Raw genomic sequence first — 18,245 nt, forward strand, 5'->3', positions numbered from 1 at the left:
ATGGCTTAAGCAAACATGTGCGCTTGAAATAAAAGTAACCTGTGTTATATTGGTCATACAGACAAACTCCTAAAACTTGCTCCTTTTCAAACTATGATGACCTCCTTTAAAAATGGCTTACTTGGGACTTAATTTTATTTAGAATGTAAAAGAGCAAACATACCTTATAGCAGTAGTTGTTATATGCCTTATGTGTACTATATATAAATCAAAACACACTGCCTTGGTTTGTCTGTTCTTAGGTATAAACTGGATATGAAATTATCTAGAAACTCAATTAACGTTTCTAGAATAAACTCTCCACAGTTCTTTACCTTCAAAGCTTATTTAGCAGTATTCTAATGAAATTCTGACAAGTACTGAGTCTGAGGTGTCTGTTTTTGCATTTCACGTGGATCAGAAAATTTCTTTTTCACTTGTAGTTTTGGATGGAATATCTTGCTAACTGGCATTCATGTGATAGAAAAGAGGAACAGAGGATATGTGTAAACTATTATTTGTGGGAATGAGCTCCTGATCTGAGGAAAACAGCCACAAGGCTGCAGGAGGAGACAAATTCAGACACATTCACATTTTCCTCTAAGATAGTAGTAACCTTGTCCAACACAAAATTCAGTGGTAGTTTCAACAGGAAAAAAAAATGGGCTGAAGTTCTCCTTAATGCTGCCATTTAACGGCCTACCTGAAACTCCTATGCCACAGGTAAAATAGGTCTATGACCATTGCTTCCAGTTCTATAAAGAGCAATGAGACTGAGCTCTTCAGGTATTTCAGTGAAAGTGAAGTCACTCAGTCATGTCCGACTCTCTGCGACCCCGTAGACTGTAGCCTACCAGGCTCCTCTGTCCATGGGATTCTCCAGGCAAGAATACTGGAGTGGGTTGCCATTTCCTTCTCCAGGGGATCTTCCCGACCCAGGGATTGAACCCGGGTCTCCCGCATTGCGGGCAGATGCTTTAACTTCTGAGCCACCAGGGAAGCAAAAGTATGTCTGATTGGTTAATCCACCAACACCTTTTATGTACCTACTCTCTGAACTAGCTAAACAGTATTTTCTGATAAGTATATCCTAAGACTTGTGCTGTTTTAACCATTATTTTGATGTTTTAACTACTTGTTTACCCAAATAGTTATCATCTATTTCCTCTAATCCTATAAACATCCTGTTGACACATAAACAAAGACAGAAGCATAACAAAGCATTTATCTTTTATTCCCCAAATAAAAACAAAAAACTCTGCTGGCTCAAAGACTTAATTACATTCCTGTTTTGAAAATCACTGGATGCTCTGATAGTAAATGCCACAATCACAGCTGCCTTTCAGTTCTCTCTTAACCTTCCCTCCTATTCCACAAAGAAGTGAGTAAACCTGAATAGCAGCTTATTGAGGAATAAGCAAAAAGCAAAGATCATATAATGGACACTTAGACATTTGTTTCAGATCTATTAGGTAGCCTGTGGCCATATACACTTGTAACTGTAATTTGTATTACCTGAGCACAAACTTCCTGGGCAGGTAAGTATGAGTAGTTTGGAAATGACTATTCTAAACCAGTAATAAGTTATTGATCAGGCAGCAGTGACTGCAAAATGGTGATATGCATGAAGATGAAAGATCTGTGCCCTAGACCAGCATCCTTTGTTGATTTATCACATGATCTTGGGAAACTCGCTACAGTTCTCCAAGCTACTTTCTCAAGAGTAGAAGAGAGAGAAACTGCTGTCCTGCACATATAATACACCTACTGTAATGTTCAAATAGTAAAGTGAAAATGCTTTGTAAAACTAAATTAGCTTTGCCAAAAATCTTCGGAAGAAATGAATCAGGTTATACTCAAGAGACTGTGAATCCATTTTAATATTCTACTTTCGTCACTCATAAACACATGATTTAACCAAAAGTCAAATAAAGCAGAATTAGAAAAGTTAAATGATTTACAAAATATCAAAATGAGTTGTGTCTGAATAAGCTCAATCTGTCAAGAAAATTAGTGATTATCCAAAGGTTTAAGGATAGTGAACAACTTCAAACAACTTTTCCAAACCATGAATAGTAGGGTAAAAGCCATTTTAAAAAACTCAAGACATCCATGAAATAAGTTGTATAAATGAGGTAAAAATCACAAAGTTTACATAGATTTATAAAATGGATAAAATGAATAGACATTAAATTGTTTTAATGAATCTACTTCCTTTATTGCAGTAACCTCTGTACAAAGCAGCAACTGCAATACTCAACGTTAAAACATTAGAAAAGCATTTGTGTGACAGTTATAGTACAGTATTATCAAAATATTACATTTTCAAACTTAGTAAACATCCACCAGAGCTCAAATCTTTAAATTATTTTTCCATAGTCTTTAAAAATATGTAATGTCAGAAAAGCATAAAAAAAGAATGTAAAAGGAAACCTAAAATACAAATGAAATAATGTGACAAATAAATATGTGATTTAATTAACTGTTAATAATCAGCTTAACACCACCATTCTCTAAACCCACTGAATTTTTACCTAGAGAAATAATGAGCGGTCATATGCCATTGCATAACTGTTTATTTCCAAGTTATCACCAATGATTAGAACTTAAAATTTTTGGCATTAAAATAATCAAATTCAGCATAAATAAAATAGAATAGCTTCAACACTAGCTAACATTTCTAAGAATTACTTGTTGAAATTTAGCAGAGCACAAAAACAACCTTGAAAAATTTGACCTGGTATCTAGTGTTAAGTAAAAGTAATGCATTTATTTTTAAGTGAAAAGCTTCTTACATTATTTCACAGACAATATTACCCTCCCCCATTATGTATATTTAGATATATTTTATGTACTTTATACACATATGTATGATGCATGACATTTGGTTCCTGCAGTACAGATCACAACGAGGTTTTCCTGAATGGGAAAAACTTAAAAAAAAAGAAAACGTAAGTGTACCTGTGCACATTTCAAGATAGCAGCACTCACTTATGCCCTATTATCCATTTAAAAAGTTGAGACATGATATTGTTTACTGAATATGACATTTCTATTGTCTTTCCTCTTAAACACTACAAAACCTACAAAACCTCCAAAAAATGGTAAAATGGTGTGAGTTATAACACAGAAAAAAGTTTTTAGGAAAACAATTACCTCATTCTCTTAACATTCTGAATTTAAAATTACTGTCAGATCTGTTATGATATTAACTTAGTTCATACTCATGCAGCAAAGATATTGCACTACTGAACAACAGTAGTAATTTTACAGATTTTTATCGAGATTCATGAACACCTACATAAATTCTTCACCAGTGAAACTTACACCAGTGAACACATTGAACAGTACTTTAGATGAAACATTCTCCATTTCCTAACTGAATGATAACTGTGTGAAGTTACATGCCCTTCCAGTAATCACATTTGTTCTCCATGAAACCTGTCTTTCAATCTCTGAACTCATAACTGAAACAAAAAATTTAATATGATAAATCTTGATCACTTTAAAATGCAAAAAACCATCATGTCATTATAAATACACATATGCATATGTGTATGCATATACATATACACACACACACATACAGATATGTAGACATATAATCCCTTGAAATGTTTCTAGGAAATCCTTCCTTGAATAAAAAACAAAAAAAACTTCACATTAATAATTGCATATAAAGCTTTTAGTAACAGTACATACGCACTGTCAAAATTGTACTAGTAGACTATGATGTCAAAACAGACTTTTCAAAAGCACAAACTGGCAGTTTTTCTTAACACAAAAGTTTTAAAGTATTAAGAATGGATTAAATTTAAATGTCCAGAATAATCTGTTCAAACCTGAGTATATTAATTAAGACTATGTACTTGACAGTTGAATGAATTAAGCCTAAAAACATTTCACTAAGAAACCAGTGGTCCATTTAACCATTTGATGAAACATTAAATATTTTAATGATGTATAAAAAGGATGATATAGTGATATTCCATATATTTACTGAAATATTCTATTAAATGACAATGCTTTGTCTAATTTTAACCAGAAAAATCTTTTAGCATTTTGTAAAAGTCCCTCAGATTTGAGGAAAACTCTAAATTAGGACAGATCTTTCTTCTAATAAATATAAATGACCTTAAAGATTTTGTTTAAAGAATGACAATACGTGATTTTTCAGGATGGTATATAGAAGTACTCGATAAATCTTCAACCTCCCCTAAGGTTTCAAGAAATAATAATCAAAAAATATATAAATAACAGCCAATTAGAGGTTTTAAAAAAAGGTTTATTGGGCCTTTTTTTCTAGATCTACAATTATACATCCTAATGCAAACCTAACCTTGGGGTCACTTTTCGGTTCTCATTTTTTTCCTTGACTTTCATTAACTTGCCCTAATTCTCGCCTTAAATATCTAACAAACACATTTACAAAAGTAATAGAAAACATACAGTACTCAACACTAATTGGTCAATGGAAAAAGAAAAGTGGTGTCCATTTTAAGGTGGAAAAGATTAGAAATAAAAATAGCTGAAGGCAAAGTTTGACATTCTATAAATTTATAAAAGAGGATATATGGATGAAATTTGGTTAATTTCAGAAGGCACCTCAAGGCTAAAGGCTTTTTGTACTCCTTTCATCAATCAAAAAATAACACCCCTTTATTGCTATTCAAGTAGCAAAGGAAAAACTTTACTCTCACAAGCTTCAGTCCAACAAGGAATCATCAATCACTGAGACTGAAATACAGAATTGACTAAAACTGAAGTCTCCATACACTGATCAATGGAGCAACTTCCCTGTGTGCTTTCAAATTAATGAAATAGTGGAAAAAAAGTCACAGTTCGCCATTGTGATGTTGAAGATTTCAGTGATAGTTACTTCACTAGGCACTGAAGTACCGTCTGGAGGGCTGTCCACTGTGTAGATAAAACACTTAAGAATAGAAGGTAAGGACACTCTGATGATTCCCACGGACTAGGAGAATTGGTGGCAGGTCCTTGGATAGAGCTTCTAACCATGCCATGTAGAGAGCACTAGACACAGCACCTTTTCGTGCAACTGGGAGACTCCTGGTTATCAAAAAAAACAGGAAATTAAACAATGTATTTAAGCTAAGAATAAAATGATAAAAACTATAAGTCACAGTAATAGTAACTAAAAATTACTATAGTTACAGTATATGCTGTAACAACTACTATACCATATATTCCCCCTTTTTTTTCAAGTTTGAACAAAGTATTTCTTACAAAATATCTTAAGAATAGCAAATTTTTGTTGTTCAGTCGCTAAATCGTGTCTGACTCTTTGTGACCCCATGTACTGCTTCCCTGTCCTTCACCAACTCCCACAGCTTGCTCAAACTCATATCCGTTGAGTCGGGGATGCCATCCAACCATCTCATCCTTTGTCATCCCCTTCTCCCGCCTTCAATCTTTCCCAGTACCAGGGTCTTTTCTAATGAGTCAGTTCTTTGCATCAGGTGGCCAAAGTATTGGAGTTTTAGCTTCACCATCAGGCCTGCCAATGAATATTTCGGATTGATTTCCTTTAGGACTGACTGATTTGATCTCCTTGCAGTCCAAAGGACTCTCAAGAGTCTTCTCCAACACCACAGTTCAAAAGCATCAATTCTTCGGTGCTTAGCCTTCTTTATGGTCCAACTCTCACATCCATACATAACTACTGGAAAAACCAGTAGTTTTTTTTATAGTAGTTTTTTATAGTAGTTGACTATACGGACCTTTGTTGGCAAAGTAATGTCTCTGCTTTTTAATATGTTGTGTAGGTTAGTCATAGCTTTTCTTCCAAAGAGCAAGGGTCTTTTAACTTCATGGGTGCAATCACCATCTACAATGATTTTGGAGCCCAAGAAAATGAAATCTGTCAGGGTTACCATTGTTTCCCCATCTATTCATCATGAAGTGATGAGACTGGATGGCATGATCTTAGTTTTCCGAATGTTGAGTTTTAAGCCAGCTTTTTCACTCTCCTCTTTCACCTTCATCAGAAGGCTCTTTAGTTCTTCTTCACTTTCCGCCACAAGGGTAGTGTCATCTGCATATCTGAAGTTACTGATATTTCTCCCAGCAATCTTGATTCCAGCTTGTGCTTCATCCAGCCTGGCATTTCACATGATGTACTCTGCATATAAGTTAAAAAAGCAGGGTGACAATATACAGCCTTGATGCACTCCTTTCCCAATTTGGAACCAGTCCATTGTTCCATGTCTGGTTCTAACTGTTGATACTCAACCTGCATACGGGTTTCTCAGGAGGTAGGTAAGGTGGTCTAGTACTCCCATCTCTTGAAGAATTTTCCTCAGTTTGTTGTGATCCACACAGTCAAATGCTTTAGCATAGTCCATAAAGCAGATGTTTCTCTGGAATTTTCTTGCCTTTTTTATGACCCAGTGGATGTTGGCAATTTGATATCTGGTTCCTCTGCCTTTTCTAAATCCAGCCTGAACACCTGGAAGTTCTTGGTTCACATACTGTTGAAGCCTAGAGCTTGGAGAATTTTGAGCATTACTTTGCTAGCATTGGAAATGAGTGCAATTGTGTGGTAGTTTGAACATTCTTTGGCACTGCCTTTCTTTGGGACTGGAATGAAAACTGACCTTTTCCAGTCCTGTGGCCACTGCTGAGTTAGTATCTAAAATTAAACCTCAAATCTCTCCTTAAAATTGTTTTAGGAGAAAGAGATATTTCTATCTGAATTTTGATAGTGGTAACTACATACGGATGAATGAAACTCAAACATAATTAATTCTACATATTAATGTTCAATTTCTTGTACCTATCTCTGAGGTTTCATTTTCATTTGTAGGTAGTGAAAGTGTGTCCAGTTGCTCCATAGAGTGTTTTTCTCTAGATTCCTATGTTTTAGTGACTTCCATTACAGATATTTGGTAACCATAAACAAAACTTGAAATTTCCTGGTGTATTAAATATTTGTTGTTAGTCAAAATAGCAATCTTTTGGTATTACTTAGTTTCATAATTTGATATGCTTCCAGAGATCTGAGGCTTGTTTACCTATATAAGGATCAGGCTCCAGGACTTAGAAAATTTGGGTTCAATAAAGATCAAGGTAACCTGGTTTAGTGAAGGAAAAGCCAGAGCGAGCATAAGTATCTATATTCAATGCAAAGACATTGTGTCTATATGACATTTTGTATGTGGGAACTTGGGAGTGGGAATTCAGATAGGAACCATGTTTTAAATTTAATCCTTGACCCAACTTGATGGAATTATTTCTATGAAGAACTGTCTAGCAACCAAATTTTAACTTGCAGCCTTGTTACCCGACAAATGTTGATGGTTATGCTGTGGTATTTCCAAAGCTAAGGAATTTTTTAAAAGTGGGAAAAAGCATAAAGGAAAGAAATCCCAGAATAAGCTATTATGATAAGGAATTATTTAGATTTATACAAGCTTAAGGTTAATATTTTTGCTTATCTTTCCTATCTTAAATGATTTCTTCATATGCTTAAAGCAAAGTATATTAAAAAAGTTTGTTTTTCTCTCATAACCACTAATTTATTATGGTTATAGATATATTTTTGGTAGAAGAAATGAATCCTAATTGAATAATCATAAAATGGACACCCAAGAAAATCTTAGTATAGGTCTTACTTACATGACAATGATATTAGCTGTGTTTGAATGTTCCTTTAATAATTCATTTAACCTGATCTGCCGGTATGTCTGAAATGAAACATAACAGTCATTCTTAGTCCTTTCAAAAACTGGAATTTTCCCTGGTACATAAAACTATAGATAAAAAAAAGCCCAAAATCAATTTTGGTATAATAAAAATATCCATTCCCAAACTTAAAAAAAAAGAAAAATCAGTGCTTTGCCTATCCAAATATAAGTACAACTTAAAGTAGATTTAGTTTACACAACTAGTTCTTTTCATAACCAACTATAGTTCTTGATATTTATTTCTTAAGTATTTTCTAAAAAAACCACAAGGAATATTAATGAAAAGGAAGCAGGAGAGAAAGAATACCTTGGTCTTATAAAGTTCAAGCTCATTATCTGTTATTCGCCATGGTTCATCTTCTTTCATTTTATCTGCAATATCTTGTTCTTTATCATCTTCATGAAGTCTGTATGGCTCAATCATTTCATCAAAAGCTACAATACTTAAAAAAAAAAGAATACAGACAGTTAACCTATGTTGAATTACTTAACAGTTAAGATCTTAAACATTAAATTATAACTTGAAAAGGTAATGTAATTATAAACTTCAGAAGTTAGTGTTTTCCAGTTGTTGTGCTCCTTTCCTTACCCTAACTCTGGCAATTTATTTTGAAAATAGCAATCACTAGTTTCTCTAACTGATTAGAAATTTAGAACCATAGTCATAGTAAGAGAATTGCAATTTTAACTGCTAATGCAGATTTCCTTGTATCAGTCCCTGTTCCTATGCCCACTTCCCTCAACCTAAATAAATTTCATCACATTAGCCAAAATGATACCCATGAAAGATAAGTCAAATTGTGTTACTCCCTTACTGAAAACACTCAATCACTTTCCCAGTTCCAGTATCACTGAATAAAAGCAGTGTAAGAAAAGGTACTAGAACATTTTGAAGGGAGGAAAAGGGAGATATTAAACATTTAAGAACATGCAGAATTAAGCTCTAGATCCAAAGATACTTAATAGGACAAAAGATGGTAAAAGAACATGAATAGCATTCTAACCCCCTATGAATGTGAAAATTGTATTTTTCAATATCAGTCTCATACAAAGCTCCTAGTATATATAATTCTATGAGAAAAAACAGTCTCCATGACTACAACCTTACAAAGTATACCTTATTGTTTTCTACTTAAAATGAATTCTTTTTTCCAACTTCATCATATACTCAACATAAAACTGAGAGTAACTGAAATTATGTACAGTAGTATAAACACATATAATTATAACAACTTCCATATACCATTTTTAGTAGGATATTCCATGAAATCTACTTTTGCTTAACTCTTATAAATTCTGAATGCAGTAACTATAGGCAGATTCTTAGATTTTTTTTTCTCATTTTGGTAATAAAATAGTGGAAAGTAACACACATGTGGAATAGGGATTGAGTGGTCATAATGAACAATGGAAATTTAAAGAACCACTTAGAACTTCTGTGGCACTAACGATTTTCAGAAATTGCTTGTAAATCAGTAATTAAATTTTTCTCTAATTATCGAAAACACTTTGGACTTACTTCAATATCTGCAATGTCAGTCAGTTATCTGCTAGCTTAAAAAAATGTTGACTTCACATGTAACTAAAAGCAGGCAAAACCCCCAGGTAATTAAGTTAAATGATCTATTACAGTGTCTGAGTAGGTCATCCATAAAAGAATCAGAAATTTACACAAAATAATTTATATTTTAATATAACTCATAACTTGCTTTTAATAATAATTTAAAAATATACTTTTAATAATAACTAATAACTTACTTTTCTTTCTTTGGTTTAGTATTGATATCTCCTAAGACCATGATATCAGAGAAGTCTATCCGGAACTTGCTGAGCAAAGTAGCCATCCTAGAACAAAAGTGAATAGCACTGAGATACGTGAAGGCTATATATAGAAATATTTTTATTCTATTTAGGGCTGACTCCATATGATTTATAGGAAAAGAATGATTTACAGGAAAAGTATATCAGGTGCTGAGCAAAATCAATCTGACTTAACTTATACTACTCATTCACAAAGTAGACATCTAAATTCTCTGAGTAGAAACTTGTGTTGTATTCTTTTAAATTCTCTGAATTTTTCCTTAGTATCCAATGGACAGAGGAAGACAATAATTAAATTTGAATGGCGCCTAGTTTTTTAATTTTAGTTAATTTGTATTAGTAAGTACATGGATTTCAATAAAAACTGGTATACAGTTATTTGTAACAACTAGAAAGAAACAGGGAAGGCTTATGAGGAAGGTGACAATAAGTACTAGGTTTTAAAGAATGGAGTTATTTTAACAGAGAAGGGAGGCTAGTGAAGAACTATTTGTAGTAGAGAGATGAGAGAAGGTAAAGAAGTAAAAGTCTGAAATCATATGTATGTTTGGGGTGGGTGCAGAAATTAAACTGAAGTATAAGGCATATTTGGGGGAACAGGAGATAAAGACAGAAAGGAAACAAGACAGACTATAAAGGGCCCTGACTGTCACACAGGCTTTCTATGGTATGTGACAGAGAAGAAGTTAAAAATCCTTGGGGCAGAGGCATCACATGATCAAAGCTTTTCTTTCCAAACGTGAAATTGGGAGCAGTATGTACAATATATTATGAAATGGTCAGAAATGAGACAGAGGGTACTTAGAGAAGCACTGAAACCAGTACTAGAATTGTGTGACAGGACAGACAGAAATGAGAGAATGGACAATGCCAGCATGCATTTCTGTTGTCTAGAAGTCTGAAAAGTATAATACATATATTAATATGTAACTTTTGTGCACTTTTTACCCTAATTTTTTTTCATAAAAGGCTGATTAATGCTTCTATGCTACAAGTATTTAAAGATGTTCTAGAATGTCAACATATTAAAAATATTACATGTGAGTAAAACCAAGAATCTAAACTTGAACATTAAGGCTAAATTAAAGAGAATTAAGTTTTACTTTAGACTCTTCAACTTCACTACAGAACAGAGCAACATTACTGACATTTTCTGTACTGTCTAATTGTTACCCTACCAAACCGATATTGAAATAATGAAAACTACTAGATAGAAGCTCGTCAGTTTGAAACAGACTTACGCTCTTCGGTCATGGTCTATTCTATTTATCTTTCCACCAATGAATACTCTGATCTTACAGTCTTTCCACTTTTTCTTGGTAGTCAGAAGATAAGGTATCAGTAAAGTCAAACCTGAGTCATAAAAATAGAACAGATCATTTATATTTAACATTGATTTCTCAATTAAAAAGTTTTAATTCAAGTTAGCTGCTAAAAACTCCTTTACCACACCTCAGTATACAACAAACATTTTCTTTCTGTCCTGCCTGTAATGATTCAGTCAAAAATCCACTTGGCAGACCTGAATAAGGAGGGAGGTCCAGTGAAGACAGGGCCCATGTCATGAAAGCAAAAAATGAGGTACTGGCCTTGCAGAGTAGGGAGATTTGTTATATCAGGACTGAGAAAAAGAATGTTCACTGAAGCTAATGGGAGTCATGTTTCTCAACAATGAGAAACATGAAAAGGGAGAAGCTGGAGCAAACCCTGCAGTGCTGGCAATGGAAGTGGTTTCAATCTACACACGTATGTACAAGTAAGTGTTGTGTGTGTTTCCTACATCTGTCCACTGAGAGGGCATGGGAGCAGTGACACCGTGCTAGAAACGGGCATGTCTGATGTTCTGACCTATGTTTCTAAATACCGTTCTTCACTGAAAGGAATCAAAGCTCTTTGGATAAAGGGTCATTCAAGTGCTGGTGCAGGTAAAGTACAAAATTGAGCCTGGAACATCATATTTTATCATACAATAAAGAATGATCGGGACATAACAAATGGACACAGAAATTAGCCTAAAGAGGATACTGCTGCTCAAATCTGGGACATCAAAATAAATTATAAAAATGAAAAATGCTAACCCACTGAATAAAATTGGAGACTGTTAAGTCCACACAGATAGAAGTGAAGAGAAAGCTCTTCTTTACAGTTAAACACCAGATAAAATGAATAAACAAGGAAGAAATGATGGGATTGGAAAAATCATCATTTGGAAACCACATACACACAACAACAACAGCAAGAATAAATTCAGGTGGAAATATCAATGGATGCTCAAGATGGTGGCAAAAATCACAACAATAGAATATTTACACAGTTTCAAAGAAATTGCCCATGCCCCAAATACCTGTAATTATAAAAGGCGGCAATAATAGCTTTTCAGTATATAAACATAGTGAAGGCCACCTTACTCAAAGGTCAAAGCTACTTTCACCAGTGATGAGACAAATCAACATCATGAGCCACCTGATAAGATGCAGACAGAAGGCATAGCATCACTCTTGTGATATTTCTACCCAAAATACATAATTTGAAACTAATTATAATGAATCATTAAACAGCACTTCAAATCGAGTGACATTCTACAAAATGGTCTAATGTTTTTTTAAAAATTTTAAAGTCATGAAGCTCAAGGAAGGGCTGAGCAACTTTCAAACCAAAGGATACTGAAGAGATATGACAACTAAGTGTGACGCCTGATTCTGGAACTAATCCTAATGCTTTGGGGAATGCTGGCCTAATGGGAATGGGTCAGTGAGTAAAGAGTACATGCTATTTCCTAATACCAACCCCACAACCTCAAAAAATTCAAACTTGTTAAAAAAAAAAATAGGTTAGCAACCTTACCTCCATCATCAAAAAGCCACCAGACGTCAATAGTATTCTTTCCCTGTTTTTTCTGAAATTGTGTACTAGCTTCAAGAAGCTTTTGGTCAGCTACATTTAAAGGCACAGCAGGGCCTTTGGATTCTGAAGGATTAAGCAGAAAAATAAGATATAAGAGAGGTAAATGTTAAAGTATATCTTGCTAACTTCTTTTAGTTCCCTAACTTTTGTATATTCAGATGTTTATAATGTAGACAATTATATACATGGCATTCTTCACAACACAATTAGTTGCTTATAATTTAAACATACTTTTAAATGGCTATAGATAATTACATCTATATTCATCCAAATTACCTTGCCTAATTTCTAATATTTTGAAGCATTCTGAATGAAAGAGAATCACAAAAACCAGCAAATAAAATTATAACTGTGAGATTTTGACTTTTGAAAAGCTGTTTTAGGCTGACTGGGCAAAGTAAGTTTATGCCTGTTCCATGAACATATTTCTTTTGTAATTTGGTTTATCAATAATTTAAAGCTCAAAAATAGTTAAAATAAATGTTTTTATCTGTAATATAAAAGACAGAAAGAAGTGGGAGACATATCAATACAATCATGCAGTTATCACAGGAAAACCTCTCACTGTTTCACTGAAGAAGGAAAAACTCCCTCATCTTTACCTAAGTCTTGTCCCCTCAATATGTGATGCCCAATTCTAAAGCCATATAAGCACATCTTTCTGTGAACCACAAAAAGAATGTGGGAACTCCCAGGAAGAGCACCCATTTGCTGCAGGTCTAAAGAACAACTTGCCAAGGGAATTCTCATTTATAACCCTAGGAATTAAAAAGGGAGAAAAAAATCAGCACTAACTGTGAGCAAGCAAATGACTATAATGAAATCCCTATACCAAATTTTAAAAGCATAAATCCACAGAAAGAAATCTGATCACTTCTAAAGAATGTCTTATCATTCACGTTTCATGCTGCCATGATGTATGCAAACATGACGAATGACTGCATGATGAAATAATATGGCTACCAAACCACACTGCTCCATAACTCTCACCTCTATCTCCTTCTCATAAAATTCATGTACGTTGACATGACTGTATCTCCCAAACGCAGCAGGACTGTGAGAAATATTATAATTTTTGAAATAAGAAATATATTAGTATCAAAATTAAGGACTTGGCTGGGTACAACTGATGGTAAAGAATGCAAGTGACACTGTAAATAAACCTATTTCAGTGTCTCTACTTATCATCTAAACCATGCAGTTTAAATTATAAAATTAAAATACTGACTTTCAGGATTTGAATATTCCTGAAATGCTACTATGATTTAAAAGAATTTGTTTTTGATATATCACCTTTTCCTGGGATGATTTAATGCTTTATTTGGACCAGTCATTATTTTTCTCATCTGCATTTAATAAATAACTGTAACATCACCTCACCATGAAAATAAAAACCAAGGTAAAGAAAGAAAATAATAAAATTGGAGTTAAAGAATTAACAGTATGAGAAAAGAGATTAAAATAAAATGATGAAAAATGCCTGCCTTTTTTCAACAGTGGTTGAGTTGGAGTCTTGCCATCCTCTTCCTCATCTAGATTATGTTTAAGAAACACAAAATATAAGTTAATTGCCTTTTTATTAATTAAATAATGAAAAATGTAACTAGAACACATTTATAAGCAAACACAGTATGAAGAAACAGTGTGAAAAATAATTAAGACTGAGGATATTTTCTACACTGAGTGTTGAGGATTGAAAAAGCAAACGTATGTTAGATTCTCCAACAGGGCACTGAGTAACACCCGCCCCTAAAGCTTATTCCTGTAAAACTGGCAAAAACTTTAGAATTCTTTTAAGCTCTTAAACTGGCAAACTTGAAACCAGTTGCTATGGCTTATAGAGTAGAAACATGATATTAAAAAATTGATGTTGCAGTCAAACATGCCACTGCATCATTTGCAAATGGCTGACAAGTAATTTTAGAAGCACAGATATTTGGTTTTTGTAAAAATTAATTACCACTTGAAATATTAAGGAATTTGATCAAAGACAAGAGTCTTTTGGTTTATATAAAATGCCAGGTTATACAGGAGTGATTTTTCAAATACAAAAATTTGTATATACATATATATGTGTGTGTGTGTATATGCATATATGTAGCATATACCAGTCCATTTATATTTATATATCTATAAATATTTCCTGGGATTAATATTTTTCTTAACCTAAACTTTTTTTCTTAATATAAGCTGTACTATTTGTTTAAGGCACATAAAATTCCCAACTTGGACAGGAAAGAAGAGTACACTACAGTGACGGGCTCTTGAGTCAGACTCCCAGTATTCCAAGATTACCTCTAAACCTTTTTCTAGTGGTGTGACCTTGAAGTAATTACTTAATGCCTCACTTTCCTCATTTGTTAAAAGGTTGAACAATACCTACCTCTTAAGGTTGTTATATTGCAAGCGTTAATGCACTGAGCTCAGTGCCTATCATAAAACCTGTATTCAAAGGGTACTCTTTCTGTCCCTCTGCATACAGCAGGCCTCAATAAGATAGACATACAAAATATAATAACAATAACAGAATGTTTATAATTCTGCAGGCTTTTTATATAAACTTTTCAAAAGAAAAAGATGAGCAGAAATGTACTGACCTAGTTCCCTACTCTATAAAAATGATGACTTTCATAAGATTATGACACACATTAATGAGCTAAAGTAAGGATAACATCTACTACAGTGTGAAAGGAACAGTAGATGACTGATAAATATTACTTCTCCTGTCACAGCTTTACCTATTAATTCCTAACAGATTCCCATAAAGAAAAGATCTGTTTTGAAGCAAGAGAAAAGGGGAACAACAACAAAAAAGTAAGAGAAAATGAAAGAATGTATACCATAAACTAAAAATAAATGCAGGAACGTTTAAGAGTTAGCAGAATCAGTTTATAGAATTTTGAGGTGAAACAGGAAAAAAAAAAAAAAAGCCAGCAAAGAACTGATACGGAAAATGGGTCACAACTGAACTATCAACTATCACTACTCTAAGCAAACAAATAAGGAGGAAAGAAAAAGCAGCATTAATGCTTCTAAATGATCTAGAAGAGATTTCAGAGTTAGGTTATCAAATTTCCATGGTAATCAATTTCAGAAAAAGAATGGTAATTATTTTATAGGAATCAAAAATATGATATGGTTTGATGATTTACAGTGCAGATTTTTCTTGTTGCATGTCAGCTGGGAGTAGAACAGATGGAGATACTAGACTGAACAGAGGTAGGAGAGTGAGGGTGGGAGAGTAAGATTTGGAAGTCATTCCTTTTTCCTTCTCATAGACATGACAGAGATTTACGGATGGAATCATCCTGAAGTCTCAGGAGATTTGGAAGGTTTTTTTTGGTGGCTTACACCCTGGCTTAGCCACCAGGGGTATTTATGTCTATAGTTATGACTCAGAGAGTTCAGCAACTAAACATAAATAGCTTGTTTCTTGGGAGGAGATTAAACTGATTTTTTATTACACTGTTTTACCTGAACAATACTAGGTACAATAGATGTATAAATATTCTGGCTATCTCAGTACATAAACAAAACCTCTGGTATTAAAATATCTTGATTAACCAAAAAAATCAGATAAACTAATCTTATAAGCCTCATTCCTTTCAGTGTTATCATATACTGTATACACATTACTCCAAAACTACCAAGTTTCTTTCCAAACTCAGCTTTAACCTATGCTTCAAAGTAAAATTAAGTATAAACTAAAACATTCAAGAGCATATTAGTATTTAATTAACTTGCATGGTTTCTATTCTATGAGCTACTCAATGCCTTAAAAATAATTATTTGGAGCCATTTTTGAAAGGCATAACTTTCACCTGAGCAAGTAGAAATGAAAAGTACATATTTGAAAAATAGTTACTTTGTCAGACATTCCATATAATAAAAACCATTTCTTCTAAAATTAAACCATTAATAAAATTTCTTGTTTAATAAAAATTACCTTTATGTGTAATGGATTTCTCACTGGATGGTTTAGAAGTATCTAAATCTGATTTTTTACTATACTCCACACTTAGTACCACATCCTTTACTCCAGGAGATTTCTCTTGCGATGACAGTAATTCTTCTGTAGACATAAAAGTATTCAAAATGTTTTCTAAATCTTTCAATCAAAGAGGGCATCACAGTGTAACATCAATTTAATGACAATGTTAGGCAGAGTTTATTATGAGATAATGATGAGTTCATAATAAATTATTTCTTTTATAATTTATATATGTGATAATCCATTTTGAAATGACCATTCAACTAAATTATATTCAGCCACAATCGTCAGACATTTTAATTAGGTGATGAGAATCAGTAATGAGTGAGTTTTATAGAACATAATATGGTAGACAAAAGAATGATGTATAAAATGTGAATCAACTCTAATTTCAAAGTCATTTACACATGTAAAAAAATGTAGAATGTGAGAAATGTTGATATACATATAAGATGATAGACAACAGTCAAAAATTATACCCATGACTGTAGAACTACAACTAAGGAATAGAGTTTTTTCCTTAGCTCATGGTAAACGTGCTATCTCTTTATTTTTAAAGTTCTTTTTTCATTTTCTGCTTTTCAGGAAGGGGTTAGCAAACATATAGCTTCCACAATAAAATATTTATCATAAAGACAAACATGATATGAAATTGATCCTCTATCCATAGTCCTCATCACTGATATGCATGCAAAAGAGAAATAAAAACAGGAAGTATATAAGCCTAGGTGCTGGCACTGTGCTAAGAGGGTATCAGTCAGTATCTCCTATTTAATCTTCACAATAATCCTATCAATAAAGATGAGAAAACTGAGGCTCAAAAGCCAGCAAATTTGGCCTGGCTACAAAACTACTAAGAGAAAAGGCTGGAAATTATTAAAGCATATCTGACTCCACAGCTTGTGCTCTTAAGCCCTGTGCTAAAGCAAATTCCTGTTTCCAGATCTTAATGAAAAATAACAAGGGTTTCAAAACAATCCTCATAATGATTATTAACACTTGAATATATAATTTATTAGCCAAACTGATATTTTTGAGAGTGAAATGGAACACTAGTAATAATCATGCAGAGTTAACAGGTATCCTAAATCAAAATTACGGTGAGAGCAAGAGAGAATGAAAATAGTATTTTGCAAGGCCTACTCCGGAGTAAGAAAATGCATTTTCAGCAGGCCATACTTTTGTGTTACATGGATAAAGACCTCAAAGCATTCCTTTCAGAACTGCACAATACCCTTAAAATGGTGGGGGGAGTGGGAGGATTAAAACAGTTTAAATACATAAACAGAAGACAAAAGTTCATTACATGGCTCTCAGCTATTTAGGCTTAGCTAATTTTGGTGAGCTCGTTAATTAATTGATAAGGGTAAATATTAGATATGCAAATTTTCTTAAGCTTATAGTATTTTTTAAACTACGCAGGAAAGCATTAGAGGGTATAGAATTTTCCATAATTTTTATAAAGTTGGTAAAAATGCTAAGTATACTTTAACAGGTTTTAAGTTTAATGAAAAAAATTTTTAATGCTTGAAAAATTATATAGCTTGAGAGGAGATTAGGGTGTCAGGGGTTAAAGACTAGGGAAAGAATATGATAGAAGGTGTAAAGCAGTTGTACAAGAGATCTTTGTGGTGATGGAACAGCTCTGTATCTTACAAGAAACAAACGTGACGAGTGAAACCAGAACTACACATGTGCTTGTGTGCACAAACGTGTATATAAAAGTGGTGAAATCTGAGTAAGGTATGCAAATTGTCCCAATGTCAATATCCTGGTTTTGATGTTGACTGAAGATAAAATGGAGTATAAGATGTTACTATTAGGGGAAAGTGGATGAAGGGTGC

The 18,245-nt window shown here is 33.3% G+C and overlaps 1 protein-coding gene across 2 annotated transcripts in view; it reads right to left on the bottom strand.

The window, feature by feature from the left end:
• Positions 1-2,172: 2,172 nt before the first annotated feature.
• The window catches only part of SLC12A2 (solute carrier family 12 member 2), a 102,353-nt gene continuing 86,280 nt past the window's right edge, over positions 2,173-18,245 (bottom strand). The window contains exons 20-27 of one of the 2 annotated variants that reach the window (XM_043912196.1): positions 16,357-16,482; positions 13,895-13,942; positions 12,351-12,473; positions 10,748-10,859; positions 9,444-9,530; positions 7,993-8,128; positions 7,618-7,685; positions 2,173-5,049 (exon numbers count right to left, since the gene is read on the bottom strand). In XM_043912196.1, the coding sequence (XP_043768131.1) occupies positions 4,914-5,049; positions 7,618-7,685; positions 7,993-8,128; positions 9,444-9,530; positions 10,748-10,859; positions 12,351-12,473; positions 13,895-13,942; positions 16,357-16,482 (836 nt within the window). In that variant the 3' untranslated portion in view covers positions 2,173-4,913. The remainder of the gene's footprint in view (positions 5,050-7,617; positions 7,686-7,992; positions 8,129-9,443; positions 9,531-10,747; positions 10,860-12,350; positions 12,474-13,894; positions 13,943-16,356; positions 16,483-18,245) is intronic. The other variant, XM_043912197.1, reaches the window with a different exon arrangement.

Source organism: Cervus elaphus, chromosome 9 (assembly GCF_910594005.1).
Source record: "Cervus elaphus chromosome 9, mCerEla1.1, whole genome shotgun sequence".
NCBI classification, from domain to species: Eukaryota; Metazoa; Chordata; class Mammalia; order Artiodactyla; family Cervidae; genus Cervus; species Cervus elaphus.